At 36.1% G+C, this 23,246-nt stretch overlaps 1 protein-coding gene across 1 annotated transcript; it reads left to right on the top strand.

The window, feature by feature from the left end:
• Positions 1 to 862: 862 nt before the first annotated feature.
• Positions 863 to 7,890, top strand: LOC110635449 (phospholipase A(1) LCAT3-like). The gene is made up of 11 exons (XM_058128830.1): positions 863 to 1,250; positions 1,996 to 2,087; positions 2,928 to 3,055; positions 3,234 to 3,369; positions 3,495 to 3,546; positions 4,469 to 4,569; positions 4,703 to 4,882; positions 5,895 to 6,052; positions 6,677 to 6,731; positions 6,909 to 6,962; positions 7,352 to 7,890. Exons 1-11 carry the CDS (start codon positions 1,025 to 1,027, stop codon positions 7,529 to 7,531), a joined length of 1,362 nt encoding a protein of 453 aa, XP_057984813.1. The 5' UTR covers positions 863 to 1,024; the 3' UTR covers positions 7,532 to 7,890.
• Positions 7,891 to 23,246: the final 15,356 nt, after the last annotated feature.

The raw sequence follows: 23,246 nt of genomic DNA, 5'->3' as shown, positions 1-23,246 counted from the left end.
CTTAACATGGATAATGTGGATAGGAATAAGGAGTTCCGTAGTGGAAAGCACAATTCCTAAGCATATCCCATTTAGATAGATACCTAGCAGTTTATCCACTTGATATTGGAAGAACCTTCCTGCTCATTCTGGGGCCCTAATCCTCTGCTACCACCTCTACTGCCTGCCTACACTTAAAGTCCCATCAGAACACACGCATCAATCTTCTTTTCCTGGAAAATCCCATGTAAAATGGAATAAAACTTTAATATATATATATATATATATGTATATATATATATATATATGTATGTATCTTCATTACAATTATTCATATACACTTGTTATTCAATAAAATTCCAAGGCTAAATTGTTATTGATTTGCAGTTTGTGTATATAGACTCGGTCGCAGATGATTGTGAGCTACCAGTCATGGTGGAATATATGGCGGTTCGGTACAACAAGTTCAATCCAAAGCTAAATAAATACGTGGCAATTGCTTTCATAAATAAAATCAAACTGTCATATTCTCTTTATTACTCCTAAGGCCCCTCCATTTCCCTTTTTTTTTTTTTAATTTTCTTGCCCTGATCTCTTATTTTACTTATTATCCAACCCCTTTTTTTTTTTCCTTTGGCTAAAAATTTAATGACAAAAATAAAAAAGAGATAGATGAAATTAAATTGTGATTTTAATATTAAATTAATAAAATTAATAATTTCAATCTAAATAATATATAATTTATAAATTAATAGAAATTTATATATATATAAAAACTTGATAAATAAATTAAAATAATATATAATTTAAAAATATTCATGTATAGGAGCCTATTTAAAGAAAGAAATAAATAACAAACGAAATAAATGAAAAAAATCATTAGCACAAGTGCTAAAATGCAAATTCCAATCCACACTCAGTCTTCACATAATTACAAGTATCAGATCAAGGCACGCAGTTCAAACGCTGCAAAGCTTCCAACTTAACTGCCACTTCTTAACCTGTAAGACCCGAAACCCGTTTCACTAAAAGGGTGGAGCCAATCATGGTCGGAGGCTTCTCTTTCTGTCCCTGCTTTGGAAGTCAGAGTACCGTCGATACTGATGTCGACCGCGACCCTGTCCTTCTGGTGTCTGGAATCGGTGGGTCCATCCTGCATTCGAAGTCGAAGAGGAATACGTTCGGGTTTGAGACCCGGGTATGGGTCCGAATTCTCTTAGCTGAGTATGAGTTCAAGAAGAGAATCTGGTCTCTCTATAATCCCAACACAGGTCTTTCTTTCTTCTTCTCTTCCTTCTCACCTTGCATTTACCATTTGTGAGTATACTTATGCACGTGTGCCAGTAGTTAAGTTTTCTGCTGAATTTGGTTTTGTTATGCGGTGGCATTTTTTTGGTATCTCTGATTTCGTTGCTCTGGGAGAGTGTACGAGAGGAAAAAGAATTGGTTTCATGTAAAAATGGGTTGGGTTTATGGATTTTGGTTGCTGGAAGCAAAGAACTTAAAAGTGCCAAAAAGGTGGGTAAAAGAGGTTGGATATTATGCACTGATGTTGTTGCAGTAATATTTATAATTAGCAAAACCCTTTTTTTGTTCAAAAAAGTTTGAATCTTCTGTGAATTTCCCAGATATGTTTTATGTAATGAATACAAGTAGCAGTTTAAATTTTCATTTTGTAATGTTTTCTCAGTTAAAATGTCATTTTCTAGTTATGAATGTGATACCCTTCTATTCAGTCTCTTCTCTTGGGAGGAAGAATTTGGAGACAGTCTTAGCATGAAGCGTGTTCTTTAGAGTTGAATCTGCTCATATCTAATTTAAACAGACTAGTTTGGTAGATACAGTACTGTTTGATTATTAGATGATTTAATTCTGAACTTACTGGCTACATGGTAAGAGGCTTGTCTGTTAAATATATTCCTCTTTAAGTTTCTCCATTTTCTTGTTTCGTGTTTCATGGCAATTTAGTCTTTTAAATCTATTCCTCTGAAGTTTCTCCATTTTCTTTCTCCACAGGTTATACAGAAGTATTGGATGATGGCACTGAACTTGAGGTCCCTGATGATGATTATGGGCTTTATGCAATTGATATTTTAGATCCATCATTGGTAAGATCGATATTGTTGGCAAACATTGTCCTCGACTTAGCAATTACTCAAATTGTTTTTTGTTAAATAAATTTCTTTCTTCTTTGAACTTGATGTCTGTGTTTGGTCTGTGCATTTCAACACATATTCCATTTTGTGTGATATGAATCTATGATTAGATTTTAAACCATATGATTGATCTATGTAAAACAAGCCTAGCCTTGTTGACAATTGGTGCATCAAGAGAGGTCCTGCTAATTGTAGTACATTCATCAAGTAAAATGGAATTTCTTTGTTCTTGTTCTTCTTATTGCTTGTTATCACTGTAGATTGATGAGTCCAGATAATAAATTGAAATTAAATTGCAGAACCAATTGCCCAATTCCCCATAACAATTTAAAATTATTCACATGTTATTGTGTACCATATAGCTTTCTGATTAACATAAATTCTCTTTTTGCCTCCGCATGCATATTCTCTATGTGTTTTGACAGTGTCAGTAATACATAGCCTGTCAATGAACTGGAAGCAAATCAGGTCCTTGTCCATCCTGGGGAATTTTCATGATCATATGAATAAATATATTGAACTTAACCAATTACAAGACAGTCACTGTTGAACCTTTATCGAAATAATGCAGTTGCTATCTGCTGCTGTAATGCTTGTTAGTTCTTGAGATCTTGGAAGTGGTTCACTTTATACTGCCAAAACATGCTGGTGCAAGTTCTATTATTATTTATTCGAACTGTATCATTCTTTGTGTATTCTGTATTTGCCATTATCTTTTTTATTACTCCATCCCAAAACAGTATATATTTTTCCCATTGTATGTTGCTGATATTACATTCCTTGATGTTTCAGTTTGTTAAACTTTTCCATTTGACAGAGGTGTATCATTTCCATGATATGATTAAGATGCTCATTAAATGTGGATATAAGAAGGGAACCACCTTGTTTGGATATGGATATGATTTTCGGCAAAGCAATAGGTAAGCTATTTACCATTCATTTCAATACATGCATGAGTTGTTTTGTTTTCTGTATTTAATCATGTGATTATATCTTTACTGAAGTTCAAAAGAATGTCATTCTGTCTGACTAATATTGAAGGTTCTTGCATATTATCTGTACTTAATGTGAGGACCTTGAAACTTTTATTGTTGGCAGAATTGACAAATTAATGGAAGGTCTTAAATCAAAGCTGGAAACTGCTTATGAAGCTTCTGGGAATAGAAAAATAAATATAATTTCACATTCAATGGGGGGACTGCTGGTGTCATGTTTCATGTTGCTTCATGCAGATGTACGCATACTCTTTTCTTGGTGACTGGAGCAATTTCAAATTTCATGGAACACCATGGACAAAAGTATAATCCCTTCATTTTTCCACAACTACATCATCATTGAATTTAACTTGTTCATTTGCAGGTGTTTTCAAAGTTTGTTAACAAATGGATCTGTATTGCATGCCCTTTCCAAGGTACTATGAATTACATCATGTTTTTATGATCAATAAATGTGCATTAAACAGAGATATTGGTTGCCTAAAAATATTTTTCCCATATTAACATTTGTTTGAGAAATGTTCTTACTTCTTAGTTGTTCATAAGACCTTGTCCTGTTGTTAATCAAACATTCTGCAGTTGTTGCTTGTGGTCATTGATGAATATCAGATGATGCTATCTTATTCAAAAGAGGTAGGAGCTAACTTGCTTTGAAATGTAACATGAAATAATTAATTGTTTGGAAAAGGATTAAAAAGAAGAAGGGTAAAAGAGCTGCGAATTAGACACAATTAAAATGAAAGCTCTTGGGAATGATGGGTTGCATGTATATTTTTCTGGCTCTGTCAATAAATGATACTCTAATCAAACAATGCCCATATAATTATCCTCTTCTTTGGGTTCATTTCTTCATTACCAAATAAATAATTTTAACCATGCGGTTTCTCTGTTGAAAATGAGGATGAAAATGTACAGCAAGGTTAAGGATAGGATCACGTTGAACTTATATACCTCAATGACATTTGTTTATAAGGCAATTAAACTAGAATAATCATGAATAGCCTCTAGTATTTCTGTAAATTTCACTTATCTTTTCTTGTGACTTGAATTGTTGAGATCTCTCTATTTTCAGAATTTGTAATCTGTTGCCTAGAAATTCAAAATTGGCTTGCCCATGTGTACACAATGACTTGGTAACTCTATATAGATGATTCCAGTATCTGGTGGTAATTTATTAACATTGAAACTACCTGACTAAATTGTAGGCAAGGTGAATCAGATTTACCCCAATAATTTAATTACAGGTTTTATTGTTATAATTTTGAATTTTTCCCACTCTCATTTTCTTTGTCATATCTTGTTAAATCAAATTTTCGTTATGATTTTATGTGCTAACAGGTGCACCAGGATGCATCAATGATTCCCTGTTAACTGGGTTGCAATTTGTTGAGGGTTTTGAGAGTTACTTTTTTGTATCTAGATGGACAATGCACCAGCTGGTAATTTCACTTTTCTGAATTACAATCTCATAAATTAAATTTTTATCATATGCTCATATATATAGTGATATAATATTGTGATGTTATAGTGTGAAAACTTCATACTGGTATATGCTTTTCCTTTTGCATATAGTTGGTTGAGTGCCCATCAATCTATGAAATGTTGGCAAATCCGAATTTTAAGTGGGAAAGGCAACCACAAATTCAAGTTTGGCGGGAGCAATCAGATGATGGAGAAAATTCTGTCAAGTTGGAATCCTATGGCCCACTTGACAGTATCACTTTCTTTCAGGAAGCTTTGAGGAATAATGAGGTAACACTTTTGATCTTAAGTCCCATGAAATTTCTGCAAAAATTCTTAGAATTGTTCATCTCATTATATGGTTGTGTTTTGGGGTTTTCAGTAAATTATATAGTTAATGTCAACATTTCCATAACTTCTTCTAGTTGATGCACGGATAAATTAAAGAATAAGCTACAGCTAATTAAACTTTAACTTTTACTCTATAACCCCGAATGAAGGAAAGGACAAAAATCCATTGAAGAATTTGAGGACACAAAAGTGTTCTTTTTATTGAAAAGTGTTTTTTGATCAGATGTTTTAACTAATTTAGGCAAGAAAAATGAAACAAGGGTTACAGGGGGTTTGGGGATGGGAGGGTTGTTCTTATGTAGGTAGTTTAACTACTAGTTTGGAGTTTATCCCCTATCTAAGGTAAATAGCTATATTGGAAGTATTCTTGTGGTAAAATAATAACTCTGCAGCTACCACTGGAGATGCTCTTTTGTGTTTCTCTGGTGCAGGAACATGATCTATCCATGTATGCAATTACACTGTACGGGAAGTGTATTCTAGTGGTAAATGGTAATACCATAACCAATGTAGGTCCCACAAGGGTGCTATTTGTATTTCTCTAATTGGATAATTTTAGTACTGAAACATGAGCTTTCATATCACGCATTATAAGCCATTGTTATAGTAGTTTTCCTTCCCTTGTTACCATGCTCTATAATAATCTTCTTCTTCATGCCCCTAGTACACAAACAGTCTTTGTAATGATGCTCCTGTGACCATTGATTTATTCCTATCAGTATCAGTGGTGGCTCTTCCTGTGTTTATCTTGTTGTAAATTTAAGTTACTGTTTCCAGCATTAAATGGTGAAATGTACCAAACCAAAAAGAAAAAAAGTAAAAAAGGGAGAAGGATAAGAAAACATTTATATCTGAGCTTTTGGTTTCACATTCTGTCTGCATATTTAGTCTGTAATTTGCATTTCTTATTAAAATGCCACCTAAATTGATTATGTTCTCCCTTCTGTTGCAGCTAAATTATTATGGAAATGCAGTTTCTCTGCCCTTCAATTTTTACATCCTCAGATGGGCTGCTGGTACTCGCCAGATTCTAAATGATGTGCAACTGCCAAAAGGAGTTTCCTTCTATAACATTTTTGGGACATCATATGATACACCTTTTGATGTTCGGTATGTAAGAGAATTGATTTGTGGGCTGACTGAGTTAGAGGTTAATTGATGTGAAAAATCTGGCAGACATCTAAATGATTTCCTGTAGTATATACTTGTCTAAAGTGTTTGGAAAAAACACATCATGGAAGTGTTAAGAACCTTTGAGATCACAGTTCATTTTGCCAAGTTCAATGAAATGTGTTTATCTGGTTGTACTTCTCGTATGCATGTATCGTAAGAGTTTGTGATAACTAAATAAACACTTGGTTTAACTTTTTAATTTGACCAAGAGCTTAGATAGTCTATGGTTGAAATTTCTAACAAAACTAAGATACATGGTACTGAATCTGTGGTCTGCCATAGATGCATATACAAATCCTTCATTGAATGATTCATCTCTTTCACAGGAAATAAGTAAACAACATGTGACATGATTATGGAAGAATCTGAAATTCATTTTATCAACAGAGGATGGCATTCATATGATCTATATCCTGTTCTTGAACATTTTGGTTAGATATGCCATGAAAATGTTCTCTACTATGATCCATAACTTTTTCCTATTCTTCAATTTTTTGGTTAAATATGCCATGAAAAATTTTCTCCACTGAAACTGGTCTGATATGTCCACATCTAATGCAGATACGGTACAGAGATGTCTCCAGTCAAAGATTTGTCCGAAGTCTGCCACACTATGGTGAGTGCTTGATTTACTTACGATTACATGATGCTGCTAAAAGTCATCCTACATAAGATTACCATTTCAGCCTTGTTTCTGACTGCCTAGGTCTAGTGGCTTGTTATAACAGTTCTAGATATTGTTATCATTGTAATTCAAACTTAGTTATTAATGTAATTCTCCCAAAACTCTCAGCCTCAGTATTCTTACGTGGATGGGGATGGAACAATTCCTGCAGAATCAGCTAAGGTGTTTCCTTTAACCTTTCACTTCAATTTTTATTCAACCTAAACATTATGCAAGCTTGATTCTTTGATGATTTTGGAATTGTCTTCATTGGCTGTTAAATTGTGAAACATTCAAATGTTTACTTAATAATTGGTCAATAGTACTCAGACCAAAGATGCTTGAAGTTAGCATTTACTTATTTATTTCGCTCAGATGAGAGGGCAAAGTCCTTATCGACTCTAAGACATATTCTAAACCATGATAATCCTAGATACAGCAGTGATCAACCAAGCTCTGATATGATGGTATCTGCAGAATGCATCTTCGCTCTGCATATTGCAAGCATTATTATGGATCAATGGCTTTTATATTACACGGCTTAGATTCCAAATGATGTTTCTATTGCACAGGCGGATGGATTTGAAGCAGTTGAGAGAGTAGGAGTTGCAGCTACTCACCGTGGGCTGCTACAAGACAAGACAGTATTTCAACTTATCCAGAAATGGTTGGGAGTTGATCAGAAGCTTCATAAGCATTCAAGGACGTCCAGAGTAATCGATGCTTCTTCAGTTCCACAGGTTAAAGCATGAATATGTTTTCTGCTTGAATATGTGCTGATTGTAGCATTGAAACCTGGAAAAGGAAAAGGAGAAAAGAAAGGCCGGAATCCTGAATTCCGAAATTGCAGTGTGGTGTAAATACGATTTTGATTGCAAGACTATATGTTGTAAAGTTTGGAAAAAGATTTGTTGTTCATAAAGTACATCAAGAAAATGCTGAAACTAGTTAATAGGTTTAAAGAATCTATACACGCTAGCGAGTAAGTTGACTGTGTAATCTATGTTATTGTAGCACACGTTGATTGAGATGAGATGCGGTATTTGGGCCGTGATTGTAAATTGTTGCAATTAATAAGTACTTAATGGGATTTAAGCTACTGTTAGTTTTATATCGGGAAACACAAACATGGTTACGTGCATTCACCGCGATGTGTATGGAAGTAGGCCTATACAATGCTATACATCTTATGCCTATAGCCTGCCCAGACCAATGTATGTATCAAAGCAAAGTTTACATTATCAAGGTAAATGTGGAAGAAGCCCCTTAACTCACACCTAACAATATGAACCTACTTATTTATATGTACATATGATAAAGAGAAAGAGGATCAACTTAGGGTACCTGTACTCTTAAATCAAAGAAATCCATATTTTTTTTCCCCATTTATCTTCGTATGTAGGTTTTTCAAAGCAAAGAGATGTATAGAGAGAGAGAGAGAGTGAGCAAAGTCCAAGTCAAAATGGTTTGAATCCCAAACAGTTTCTAACCCTACTTAGGGTTTTGGGCTAAAACAAAGAACAACCCCAAAAAAGAGACGAGAATGAGCATTCCTAGGGCTTGTTAGCTTATGAGAGGATTTTATTTCAGAAAGGAGAGACAGTCACAGACACGCATGAGGCTTCCATTATTTTAATTTTTAATTCACCACCAATCACCACAAATAAGCCAAAATCTTTCTCTTCCAGCATTGGCTTCACCCTTGTTAGAAGAAAGAATACAAGTAATGAAGGAAAGGATTGTGTATTTGTACGTGTCTTATTTACAGAGATATTACATCAATTTATACATGAGAATATAAGCTAATTTAGACAAGAATAATAATTATTGTAATTATGCTACACAAATCTCCTGTAATCATGCTAATTACTGTAATTATGCTACCACCCCCCCTCAAACTCAAGGTGGTAGCACAGGTGCCAACTTGAGTTTGCTTAAGAGATCCTAAAAGCGAGCGGGAGGATGCATTTTGGTAAATATATCAGTGGTTTGGCTGACAGAGGAGACGGAATCAAACATATGGTGCCATGAGCAACATGATGACGTACAAAATGATAATTGTCGCAACATAAGACAGGAATCCTTCTCTTAGTTAAACTTCTTTTATTTCTTTGAAAATAAGTGGCGCCGAGGGTCAGAGAGCGGCGAGCCCCCCTTTCGTCCATATCTCTTGGACGTTAGACGAAGTTGAGGTGGTCAGGCCAAGTGGGCGACCTGAGCCCCCTACGATCTCTGTTCAGCCCACGATCAAGCGGCACAATCAAGATGGACACCTTCCTCTGGGAGAGAAAATCTTCCTGTGGGCGAGTTGCCATCAGTCCTCCAAGAAACCGATCTGCAATTCATTAGTCAAGAGTATAACCTTCGGACCGACTCGTACGAGCTTATCAGATGCCATGGCAATCTCCAAGCCGATCACTTCTTTGAAGAAAATGATGTGATTATGGTGTATGAAGAGCAATTAAAAGCCAGGCTTCAATTTCCCCTTGACGACTTCTTTAAGGACGTTCTGAAGTTCCACCACGTATGTATAGCCTAAGTACATCCGAACTCATGGCGAATTCTGGTAGCTTTTAGAGGCTTATGTCGGGCCAAGAAGCTCGAGCCTACAGCGAAGATTTTTGCTGAGCTGCATAGGCTTACTCATCGAAAGGACGATGAGTATTGGTTCTTCCAAGCCAAACCGCACTGTGGGCTTTTTACCGATCTCCCCTTTTCACTGAAGAATTGGAAGAATCACTTCTTATGTTGAGGAGCAAGATTCCTAACGATTTTGAAGGTTTCCCACATAGCTGGCAATATCTGGGCCCATCAATTCCAAATAAGATTGCCCTGAGTAGGGACGAGGGTGCCATGGTAATGGAATTGAAGGATTAGGCAGCCACTCACCAGTATTCGTGCTTATACGCTGTTATGGCCGAACTGAGATGGTGGCTAATGCGGATGATTGCCAATGAAGACTATGAACTGCAGCTCTCTGACCTCAGACCCGAGACCGGTATAACCTAAATCTTTAGTCTCCTGATTTAGGTAATCTCACTAACTGTTTTTCTGTGCAGAAATGGCTGGAGACGAAGGCACAAAGGAGAACCGCAAGCGAAAAAGAGAAGTCTCCCGGAAGGTACGAAAAATGAAGATTGCTGCGGCATCACAGATGCCAAGGCGAGATTCGGGAGAAGTGCTGGGAGACTCATCCCGACCTTCGGGACAACCGGTCCCAGAAGTAGAGGTAGCTCCTTCTCCCCCTTGACAAGAAGAGCCACCACCTCCACCTGTTCCTTCAAGTGCGGAAGGGGGGGTCTTCCCAACCTACTGTGAGGACCCTTTCTCGTGGTGCCCAAGTCCTCATTCATTCTCTGGAGAAGAATCGATCCGTTCGGGAGAATCAGGGCTTGGCCAAAGTTCTGGGTGCTACCATATGCCTCTAGGAGGACCAGAACAGGCTGACCTCGAATAGCATTGACGATCTCCTGGCTCAGACGATGAGTTTGAGCGTAGAGAGCCTAGTGAATCAGCACATAATCAAGGAAAAGGCTCATCTTCTGAGGCAGGAGATTCTGAAAGCGGTCTAGGACACAGCTTTCGCCCGAGCCCAACTTTCATCCGCCCAAGACTATATTACTGAAATCAAAGGTCGGATGAAATCCTATGAGGATAAGCTGGCTGAACAGGCTCGTGAACTTGGGGAAGCTCGGTCACTCCGAACTGCCGATGTTGCTCGCCTTACTGAGGAGCTCAAAGCGAAGGAATAAGAGGCTGTGACGAGGGAAGCTGGTGCTTATGTGAATGCACACAACGATCTTCTGGCCGAGCTCGAGAGATGTTATCCTGGGGAAGACTTCTCCTGGATGGTGGATCTTGCTCCCAGAGACGAAGAGGGGAGCGAGGAGGAAACCGAAAGAGAGAGAGAGAATGAGCAAAATGTTAATGTATAATAGGCTGAGGGTGACCCTCCAACCGAATGACTTGTACTTTTATTTTGAGATGAAATGAAATCCCTTTTGCTCAATTTCTTGATGAGATCAGAAAGTATCCAAATTGTATGAGTGCTTGATTATTTGAACATATTAGAACATCAATCTTAAAAGCGATTATTAATCTAAGTATAAGAGGTTGGAAAAATATTGTAAGCATGAGATCGGCCTAAGCCGGGACCAAACACCGGGTAGAACTTTAGATCATTAAAATTGGTAAGGCTTGATTTGAATTCTTAAGATCGGAATCACCATTAAGTCGGACTGAAACCTTAACTTTGTTTTAAGGAATGTCTAAGACATATAAGTGAGGAACCCGATCTTAGTGTTAGTTAAACGACTTTCAACTATATTTGTAAAGAAGAGATCGGAAATGAGACTGGATGGCATGGAGACCTGATATTGGTTTGATCTCCTTTGACAAGAGATCGAAAAGCAATCGACTAGATGCGGGATCGGTTTATTTCCTGATCGAGTCACTTGTGATCGAAGAATGTCTGCTGGGGGTCCATTTTCAAAGCCTATTGACTTCGGTGATCGGCCAAAATATGGTGTCGACAATAATCAATTTCGATATGTTTGGTACACTCATGAAATACATCATTATGAGAAATCTGTATGGCACTTCTATTATCACAATGAAGCATTGTGGCAGAAGAATAGAATAATGAGTGACACCTAAATCAGTTAATAACCACCGTAACCAAAGTAATTCAGATGTAGCATCAGCAAGAGCACGATATTCAGATTCTGTGCTAGAACGTGCAACAACAGTTTGCTTTTTGCTATGCCAAGAGATAAGAGAATTACCCAAGAAGAAATAATAACAAGTTGTAGAGAGACGATCTGTCAAATCACCAGCCCAATCAACATCAGAGTAGTCAGATAATACTAGGGAGGAGGTAGTGGAAAAGTGCAAACTATGAAAAAGAGTGCCTTTGATATAACAAAGGATTCGAAGTACTGCAGAGAAATGAGTTAAGCGAGGAGTAGACATAAATTGGCTGACTAGATGAACAGCATATGAAATTTCAGGTCGAGTAACTGTGAGATAAACAAGACTCCCGACAAGCTGTCGATATAAAGTAGGATCATCAAGAAGAGTGCCATCAAGAGGTGTAAGTTTGCAATTAATGTAACACCCCTAAGTTCGGTAGTGCGTTCTGCTGTTCCGGTGACCAGCGCTGTCCGGACAGCTAGGATGCCTAGAACTACACTTCAATATGAGTGAGGAGACATAAAATAATGAAATACAAGAAAAGAAAATACAAGAAAAACAAAGGAAAAATAATAGCAAAGAAATGTGATCAAGTTAAGTGAGCCGAGAAACCTAGCGATGGGTGACCGCACCGGGAAGTCACGGCGTGGACCGTTGACTAGCCCTGGACTGCGGAGAACCCTGGAAAACATTTTTAGGACTTAAATAGACCCTTATTGAAGAATAAATATCATTAGAAAGATCAAAGAAAAATTAAATAATTAGTACAAAGAAAAGTGAGAAATCGAAAAACAGACAAAATCCGGTGTTACCGAAAAATCAGGGATGCAACCCGAACAGGGACATTATGGTCATTTGACATCCCGAATTGTCTTTTGACCTAAATGTCTACTAAAAATAAATAATATTACACTTAGAAAATAAAAAGAAAAATTAAATTGGGGGTACCTAATACAAATAGCCAAGAATGGAGTGAGAAATGTGTAAATAACACATTTAAGCTTATTATATGATTTATTTGGAGTTAGTGGACCATTAAGGGATTAATTAAACACTAAATGAGACTGATGTAAGTCCACTAACCAGCTGAACTTCATCTTCCTCAAGGTTCTCTCAACATTGCCGAAATGGAAGATTTGGGAAGCCACCATTGACGTTTCATGCAAGCTCTCTTAACTCTCCATTTTCAACTCCAATCTCTTAGGTTTCTTCATGAAAGTTTGTCTACTCATCACAAGGAAGAGTTTGATACTAAATTTGAGAAGTTTAAGCAAGGTTTAACAAGCTCCAAACATAAGGTAAGTTCATATTTTTGAAGATAGCTTTGTTAAGTTTTGTGTGCATGTTATGGGTATTAGATTTGTGAAGAAAATTTTTGAGTTTGAAGAGTTATTGTTGTGTTCATTTTGGACAGCCATGTAGTCATGTATTTGATGAGATAATTGTGCATATATTTGATGGGAAATGATGTTGGTTATGATGATTTAATAACTTAGTGAATTGCTTCACATGTATATGGTGAATTTTGCACTTGGAATGGGATTTAATGAATTGTAGGACTTTGGTGTTGAAGGACAATTTCGGCAGCCTTGAAACTCTTGGATAAGTGTATGTTTTCATGAAGATATGGGCAGAATTGTGGCATTAAGGATTGAAGGACATGTGTATGAAATTGTTGTGTAAAGTGTATGTAAAAACTAGTGATGTTTATGTGTATGTGTAATGGTATTTGAACTTTGGGAATTAGAGTTATATTTGGTATGTTGAGGATAATTGTAATCTGCCCAAAGTGATGTTAATGTAAAGTAATATATAGTTTTGGTAATGTACCAAAACAGATTTGGTAGGGAAGTAAACATATTGCAAGGTAAATGTGTGTAATTGATGTGTGTTAAGCAAAGTAACCAAGGGCAGTGTACATTTTAGCCAATAAGTTTAAATGTGTAACCTCAATTGGTATGAGACCAATTGGAGGTGGAACTAGGCACAAAATGTGCCAACTTTCATTGAGAAAACATACCAAAATTCTGCTTGCAAGGTGACCTAAGAAAATGACCAATTCGGATTAGGTGCAATTAGGACCTGAAAAATGACCAATTGGGCAGCAGTGAGTGTTTAGGCCATAACTCACTCAAAACAGGTCCAATTGATCTGAAATTTTAACCATGAATAGCTAAGACCCATACCTACAAGTCTTATGAAGACACCAAAGCCCAGAAATGACCATAAGCAAGTCAAACAACTTGCATAAGTTCGGGTCCAAAAACTGGCCGAACCAGAGTTGACCAAATTGACCAAAAATTGACCTAATTTGATACCATTTGACCAGCAATAGTATAATGACCATAACTCGGTCTACTTAACTCGGAATGACCTAAAATTTTGCACCGCAGTCCATAAGACCTAGATCTACAAGTTTTTAGTTTTGACCGAAACCCGAAAATTGAGGGAACTAGGCCGTCCGGCTAGGTCAAACCAGTATCTCGAAATCCAGCAATTTGCAATGAAATGCAAGAAAATGCACTAAACCAGGAAATGAGTTTGGTAACACGTACCAACCCTAAAACCCTATCGAATATGACATATTAATGACACTAAGACCTAATTTACCTAGAAAATATCGAGGGTCGATATATGGGTTGATTAAGCAAATAAAGGTATCCAGTGAATTGTTTATCGAACATTATCGTTAGAGACAGTTTAATTTAGTACTGAAACACTTCAAATTGTGTTTCTCAGTTACTAAAGACTCAGGGAAAGAGAAGGAAACACTGAGTCCAGACCAGGAGACAGTCATCAGAGGTTTGTGCACAACGGCTATTTCTTTTGAATTTTTCAATTGAAATGAATTATGACTATTGTATATTATTATTTTAAATTGTGTTTGTGCACAATATTTATTTCTTTTGAATTATTTTCAATTGAAATAAATTATGACTACTTGTATATAATTGTTTTAAATTGTGGAAATGTACTTGAATGGATATTTATTGCTTGAAAAGCATTGTAAATGATTTGAAACTGTGAGAAACTGTTTGAATGGTATTTGATGGATACTTATTGATTGAAAAACACTGTAAATGGTTTTTGTAGAAATTGAAGTGAATTACGAATTGTGTTGCCATTTTGTGAATGAAATTATAACTTTGGAAATTTATTGGATTCTTACGGATCATTTGAATAAAATGTTTGGAATTATTTTGATTCACAATTGGCATGACACTGTTACTATGTTCCTCCTCCATTAATGGGGTGAGTGTGATATATTCCTCCCTCTTTGACTTATCAGTCTGGGTGAGTATGATTATGTTCCTCCCTCTTTGACTTCCCAGTCTGAGGTGAGTGTGGATGAGTATTCATTATATAGCTAGCTCCCTCCCTCATTGATTTCGATTATTGGGGTGAGTATGTCTTGTCGTGGTGTACAACACGGCATATATGGAAAAATTTGTGTCATGACCTAAATTGTGTTATTGATTGGCAACATTATATTATTCAGTTATTTGATCGAATTGTGTTATTGATTTGCAGAATGGTATTATTCAGTTATTTGATCAAATTGTGTCATTGATTGGAAAAACTGTGTTATTCAGTAATTTGATCAAATTGTGTATGAATTGGCAATACGGTATTCTTAAACTATTTGACTAAATTGTGTTATTATAAATTTTGATAATTTGTGAATTGGAGTTTAAATTCTTGTTGACAATTACTGTCTTGAATTTAACTATGATTTTAAGTATCCACTATTGATATGATTTATGAATTGTGATTTAAAATTGTATTTGGTTAATGTTGTGCACCACTGAGACATTGTCTCAGCGATAGCTTTTTATTGCTGTCGCAGGTAGAGAGAGAGACAGGGCAGCAGACTAGGCTGCTAGTACATCCAGCGAGGGATTACCTGGTATAATGAGTATACCAATATTTTGCATTTTGTACTGTAATGTATGACACTGTATGTACATTTTGTTTTTGGTTTTGAGCAGTTGTAAATTCAAATAGTACCTTGAAGTTGTAAATTAATTATGAGTTATTTGACTTGTAAAAATTGTATTATATTTCCTTATCTCAGACATTTGAAAAATTTCTATGGAATTGAGTTGAGAAATGTGTTGTATTGAGAAAAATGTTGGAGTTGAGATTTGGAAAATAATTGAAGTGCTTCTTACAGGTTTTCTGAAGAACTGTTTTATCCAAAATACAGATGGCATTCTGTCAAGATTTTTTTTTTTACTGAAATTCCAAATAAATCAAATGAGTTAGTTGTTTCCCTTCAGTTCACCAAAGTCTTTAACACCTGTAAATAGTGCTCACCATCAGAAAAGAAGTAAGAAAAGTTTTTAAAATCCCTTGTAGTGTATTTAATGGGTTATCAGTAGACGGAGTTGGTAATTCATTAGGTATACTACGGGATCATGTTATGCCTTACAGAGGGGTAGGGTGTGACATGTTTTAGTGGTATCAGAGCAAAGTTTTTAAATTCTGTTTTCACTTGTTACTTGAATATTCTTTCTTCACAAGATAACAAGCTCAATATCATTGTTTGATACATACAAGACATTACATTATAAAAATGCACTAACGGAGGAAATCTCCTTGTATTATTGTACAGAGGTCTAAAATCCTCGAATTGACTATGGAAGAGGATGGTCGTCATCGATCAATCTATAGAGGCCGAGGTGCAAGGATGCCCCACCTACATAACGTCGATGGTTCAAAGAAGACCTGCGATACCGCAGATTCTGCTCGATTCGCTCGGCCAGCTGCAATGTTCCAACAAATGGATGGTAATGTGCCTACTCAAGCCCCAATACAAACTCGGTGGTACAACCACGATCTTACGCTAGACAATATGACAAATTGATGAAATATGGGGCTACAGAGTTCAAGGGGATGATAGATCCTCTAGAGGCGAGCAGTGGTTAGAAAGGATGGATAGGGTATTCAAGAAACTGCACGCATGCAGGAGCTCGATTTGAATACTCAGATCTTTGCTACTGTGGGGATGCTTATGATCGGTGGAAAACCATTCCCACACCGTAGAACTGCAGATTAATATGGAATGACTTTCTCAGGGAATTGCAGAAATATGTCCCCGATGCTTATGTGGACCGAAGCCGCAAGAGTTCCTAAGTCCAAACAGAGGAGCAGATCGGTCGAGTATGAAAGAGAATTTTTCACTGAGCCATTATGCAAGAAGTCTATTTTCTACCAGCAGGAGAGATGCAAGAGGTTTGAAATCGGCTTGAAGCCCATGTCGATTACAAGTAGTCGGCTTCAAACACACTAACTTCTCTCGAACTTATTTCTCAAGCTCTAGAGTTAGAAAGAATTGAGTCAAGTTGCTCTGAAAAAGAAATCGAGAAGACAGAAAAAGAGGGAAATTCAAGAGAATGAGTTCTAGTGGTCTTATTGGAAAGAGGAAAAACTTTGGGGATACAACAGAGATAGTAAGAAGTCCATTAGAGATAGATCTTCCGGATGAAGCCACCCGATCGATCAAAGAAACTCAACGTAAAACCTAAATGCGCTGTCAGATCGACTTTGTGAAAGTTGTGGTAAACCACATAGTGGGGTATGTTATAGAGCCGTAGGAGCATGTTTTTACTGTGGAGAGACTGGCCATTTTGCTAGGGATTGTGTAAATCCAGGTCGTTCTGGATCATTTACTACACCAAAGGGATCAACCCAAGTTTCTACCCCAAATAGTTCACCATCAGTTAGTAGAGGCAAAGGTAGAGGTAGGGGTAGTACACCTAGAAGTCAGAGTACTATGAATCAGCCAGAACAGGGTGATGCTCCAGCTGGAGTATACGATATACGGCAGAGAGAAGAGGCTTAGACTTTTGATATTATTACTGGTACTTTCTCAATTAGTGACTACGATATATATATGTATTGTTTGCCCTGGAACCTGCATACTTTTATGCTAGTGTTAGAACTATATGTTCTGTTATTATTCCTTTACAAGGGAATAAATTTTGATGCATTAGTGATTAGTCCTTAAGATAAGGATTGTGATAATAAGTGAAATTAGTTTTGAAAGAGTTTATCGGCGAAAAGTATTTCCTGACACACCATAAGTTATAAAGCTAATTGGCGAGCCTATTTAATGTAAAGCAAGAGGACGTAAAGGTAAGATGCAGTAATGGAATTGCTCTAGATGAGGGCAAGGAGGTTACTGTTAGAAATTGCTAATGGATATTGTAATCAAAATAAGATTCGAATATCAGTGAATTCGAAATGGATAAAAGATAGGAAAGTTTGATCTATTGGGATGTATCGTAGTAACTATGCAATGTTCTTGATGTTTATACTGTAAGCTGCAGATTACAGTACTAACTTGAGATTATTGTGTAGAGCTACGTACTACCCGATAGTACACCTAGATGAGAATAGTTGCCAACGGCATCTGTTTTGGTATAGTTATGCCATGACAGAATTTAATTGTTAGAAATAAGTTTGAAAATCCTACTTAGGGATCTAAAACTCAAGAGTTAGAATATCGAAAGGTTATAGTTCAGTACAAAAGGAAGTAAGTTATAGAATATTGACAGATAAAAAGAGTTATGGAAGTAGAGATTTGAACAGTTGATTCATATATAACAAAGAAATATTACGAATGTGAGGAAGACTGTGGACTAGAATGGTCAGAGGACCAATGACTGATGAATGATTCTAACATGACCTCAAGGGTCATTCAAGAAGGAACGTGAACCGAAATATTAGACAACACAATAGTAAGAGGAGATTAGTATTATACAAACAAATTAAACGTGGTATTAGATTGTTAAAAGTCTTATACAAATTTGAGGAAAAGAAGATTATACGATCATATAGACAGGAGAAAATAAACGTATGACTATTGTAAGATAGCTATTGGGTAAAATTTCGTGGACGAAATTTATTTAAGGGGGGGAGAATTGTAACACCCCTAAGTTCTAGAGTGCTCTCATTGCTCGGTGACCACTGTCCTGGACAGACTAGGATGCCTAGAACTATACTTCAATATGAGTGAGGAGACATAAAATAATGAAATACAAGAAAAGAAAATACAAGAAAAACAAAGGAAAAATAATAGCAAAGAAATGTGATCAAGTTAAGCGAGCCGGGAAACCTAGCGATGGTGATCAGACAGGAAGTCACGGCGTGGACCGTTGACTAGCCTCGGATCATGGAGAACCCTGGAAAACATTTTTAGGACTTAAATAGACCCTTATTGAAGAATAAATATCATTAGAAAGATCAAAGAAAAATTAAATAATTAGTATAAAGAAAAGTGAGAAATCGAAAAACAGACAAAATCCGGTGTTACTGAAAAATCGGGGATGCAACCCGAACAGGGGCATTATGGTCATTTGACATCCCGAATTGTCTTTTGACCTAAATGTCCACTAAAAATAAATAATATTACACTTAGAAAATAAAAAGAAAAATTAAATTGGGGGTACCTAATACAAATAGCCAAGAATGGGTGAGAAATGTGTAAATAACACATTTAAGCTTATTATATGATTTATTTGGAGTTAGTGGACCATTAAGGGATTAATTAAACACTAAATGGGACTGATATAAGTCCAGTAACCAGCTGAACTTCATCTTCCTCAAGGTTCTCTCAACATTGTCGAAATGGAAGATTTGGGAAGCCACCATTGACGTTTCATGCAAGCTCTCTTAACTCTCCATTTTCAACTCCAATCTCATAGGTTCCTTCATGAAAGTTTGTCTACTCATCACAAGGAAGAGTTTGATACTAAATTTGAGAAGTTTAAGCAAGGTTTAACAAGCTCCAAACATAAGGTAAGTTCATATTTTTGAAGATAGCTTTGTTAAGTTTTGTGTGCATGTTATGGGTATTAGATTTGTGAAGAAAATTTTTGAGTTTGAAGAGTTATTGTTGTGTTCATTTTGGACAGCCATGTAGTCATGTATTTGATGAGATAATTGTGCATATATTTGATGGGAAATGATGTTGGTTATGATGATTTAATAACTTAGTGAATTGCTTCACATGTATATGGTGAATTTTGCACTTGGAATGGGATTTAATGAATTGTAGGACTTTGATGTTGAAGGACAATTTCGGCAGCCTTGAAACTCTTGGATAAGTGTATGTTTTCATGAAGATATGGGCAGAATTGTGGCATTAAGGATTGAAGGACATGTGTATGAAATTGTTGTGTAAAGTGTATGTAAAAACTAGTGATGTTTATGTGTATGTGTAATGGTATTTGAACTTTGGGAATTAGAGTTATATTTGGTATGTTGAGGATAATTGTAATCTGTCCAAAGTGATGTTAATGTAAAGTAATATATAGTTTTGGTAATGTACCAAAACAGATTTGGTAGGGAAGTAAACATATTGCAAGGTAAATGTGTGTAATTAATGTGTGTTAAGCAAAGTAACCAAGGGCAGTGTACATTTTAGCCAATAAGTTTAAATGTGTAACCTCAATTGGTATGAGACCAATTGGAGGTGGAACTAGGCACAAAATGTGCCAACTTTCATTGAGAAAACATACCAAAATTCTGCTTGCAAGGTGACCTAAGAAAATGACCAATTCGGATTAGGTGCAATTAGGACCTGAAAAATGACCAATTGGGCAGCAGTGAGTGTTTAGGCCATAACTCACTCAAAACAGGTCCAATTGACCTGAAATTTTAACCATGAATAGCTAAGACCCATACCTACAAGTATTATGAAGACACCAAAGCCCAGAAATGACCATAAGCAAGTCAAACAACTTGCACAAGTTTGGGTCCAAAAACTGGCCGAACCAGAGTTGACCAAATTGACCAAAAATTGACCTAATTTGATACCATTTGACTAGCAATAGTATAATGACCATAACTCGGTCTACTTAACTCGGAATGACCTAAAATTTTGCACCGCGGTCCATAAGACCTAGATTTACAAGTTTGTAGTTTTGACCGAAATCCGAAAACCGAGGGAACTAGGCCGTCCGGCTAGGTCAAACCAGTATCCCGAAATCCAGCAATTTGCAATGAAATGCAAGAAAATGCACTAAACCAGGAAATGAGTTTGGTAACACGTACCAACCCTAAAACCCTATCGAATATGATATATTAATGACACTAAGACCTAATTTACCTAGAAAACATCGAGGGTCGATATATGGGTTGATTAAGCAAATAAAGGTATCCAGTGAATTGTTTATCAAACATTATCGTTAGAGACAGTTTAATTTAGTACTGAAACACTTCAAATTGTGTTTCTCAGTTACTAAAGACTCAGGGAAAGAGAAGGAAACACTGAGTCGGACCAGAGAGATCATCAGAGGTTTGTGCACAACGGCTATTTCTTTTGAATTTTTCAATTGAAATGAATTATGACTATTGTACATTATTATTTTAAATTGTGTTTGTGCACAATATTTATTTCTTTTGAATTATTTTCAATTGAAATAAATTATGACTACTTGTATATAATTGTTTTAAATTGTGGAAATGTACTTGAATGGATATTTATTGCTTGAAAAGCATTGTAAATGATTTGAAACTGTGAGAAACTGTTTGAATGGTATTTGATGGATACTTATTGATTGAAAAACACTGTAAATGGTTTTTATGGAAATTGAAGTGAATTACGAATTGTGTTGCCATTTTGTGAATGAAATTATAACTTTGGAAATTTATTGGATTCTTACGGATCATTTGAATAAAATGTTTGGAATTGTTTTGATTCACAATTGGCATGACACTGTTACTATGTTCCTCCTCCATTAATGGGGTGAGTGTGATATATTCCTCCCTCTTTGACTTATCAGTTTGGGGTGAGTATGATTATGTTCCTCCCTCTTTGACTTCCCAGTCTGAGGTGAGTGTGGATGAGTATTCATTATATAGCTAGCTCCTTCCCTCATTGATTTCGATTATTGGGGTGAGTATGTCTTGTCGTGGTGTACAACACGGCATATATGAAAAAATTTGTGTCATGACCTAAATTGTGTTATTGATTGGCAACATTATATTATTCAGTTATTTGATCGAATTGTGTTATTGATTTGCAGAATGGTATTATTCAGTTATTTGATCAAATTGTGTCATTGATTGGAAAAACTGTGTTATTCAGTAATTTGATCAAATTGTGTATGAATTGGCAATACGGTATTCTTAAACTATTTGACTAAATTGTGTTATTATGAATTTTGATAATTTGTGAATTGGAGTTTAAATTCTTGTTGACAATTACTGTCTTGAATTTAACTATGATTTTAAGTATCCACTATTGATATGATTTATGAATTGTGATTTAAAATTGTATTTGGTTAATGTTGTGCACCACTGAGACATTGTCTCGTGATAGCTTTATTCTTTGTCGCAGTAGAGAGAGACAGGCGTGACTAGGTGCTAGTACATCCAAATGAGGATTATCTGGTATAATGAGTATACTAATATTTTGCATTTTGTACTGTAATGTATGACACTGTATGTACATTTTGTTTTTGGTTTTGAGCAGTTGTAAATTCAAATAGTACCTTGAAGTTGTAAATTAATTATGAGTTATTTGACTTGTAAAAATTATATTATATTTCCTTATCTCAGACATTTGAAAAATTTCTATGGAATTGAGTTGAGAAATGTGTTGTATTGAGAAAAATGTTGGAGTTGAGATTTGGAAAATAATTGAAGTGCTTCTTACAGGTTTTCTGAAGAACTGTTTTATCCAAAATACAGATGGCATTCTGCCAAGATTTTTTTTTTACTGAAATTCCAAATAAATCAAATGAGTTAGTTGTTTCCCTTCAGTTCACCAAAGTCTTTAACACCTGTAAATAGTGCTCACTACTGTAAAAGAAGTAAGAAAAGTTTTTAAAATCCCTTGTAGTGTATTTAATGGGTTATCAGTAGACGGAGTTGGTAATTCATTAGGTATACTACGGGATCATGTTATGCCTTACAGAGGGGTAGGGTGTGACAATTAAGCTCCAATGGGGTTGATACTGTTTTGCTATCAGTGATGCTTGCTTGAGAAAGTAAGTCGGATACATACTTGGCTTGAGATAGATAATAGCCATCAGAATTTTGAGAAACTTCAAAACCCAAAAAATAGCTGAGAGAACCTAGGTCTTTCATTTCAAAATGCTAATTGAGATAATGTTGTAACTCCGAAATATCAGATGAATCATCTCCTGTTATTATCATATCATCAACATAAAGCAACAGAAGAACAATACCACTGTCAGTTCGGCGAGTGAATAATGCAGAATCATGTGGACTAGAGAGAAAACCAAGTTGAGCAAGAGTGGAACTAAATTTGGCAAACCAGGACCTGGGAGCTTGTTTTAATCCATATAAGGCTCACCGAAGTTTACAAACCTTATGATGAGAATGATAACTAGGAGGAGGATGCATATAAACCTCTTCTGTTAAATCACCATGAAGAAAAGCATTTTTGACATCCATCTGGAAAAGTTTCCATTTACGAACTGCAGTAATAGCTAAGAGACTGCAAATAGATGTTAATTGGGCCACTGGAGCAAAAGTTTCTTCATAGTCGATACCATACTCTTGAGTGTACCCTTTGGCTACTAAGCGAGCTTTGTAGCATTCAGTAGTTCCATCAGAACGGGTCTTGATTTTGTAAATCCATTTGCAACCAATAGGGGTCTTGTTTGGTGGAAGATTAACTAAATCCCAAGTATGAGTTTTCTCTAAAGCACAAGTTAAATCGGTCATAGCTTGCTGCCAAAGAGGGTCAGTACTTACCTCACGATAAGAACGAGGCTCATTAAGGGTTGCAATAGTAGA

This window comes from Hevea brasiliensis, chromosome 10 (assembly GCF_030052815.1).
Source record: "Hevea brasiliensis isolate MT/VB/25A 57/8 chromosome 10, ASM3005281v1, whole genome shotgun sequence".
NCBI lineage: Eukaryota > Viridiplantae > Streptophyta > Magnoliopsida > Malpighiales > Euphorbiaceae > Hevea > Hevea brasiliensis.
Note: the sequence above shows the minus strand (reverse complement) of the source record. Positions and strands in the feature narration are given on the sequence as shown.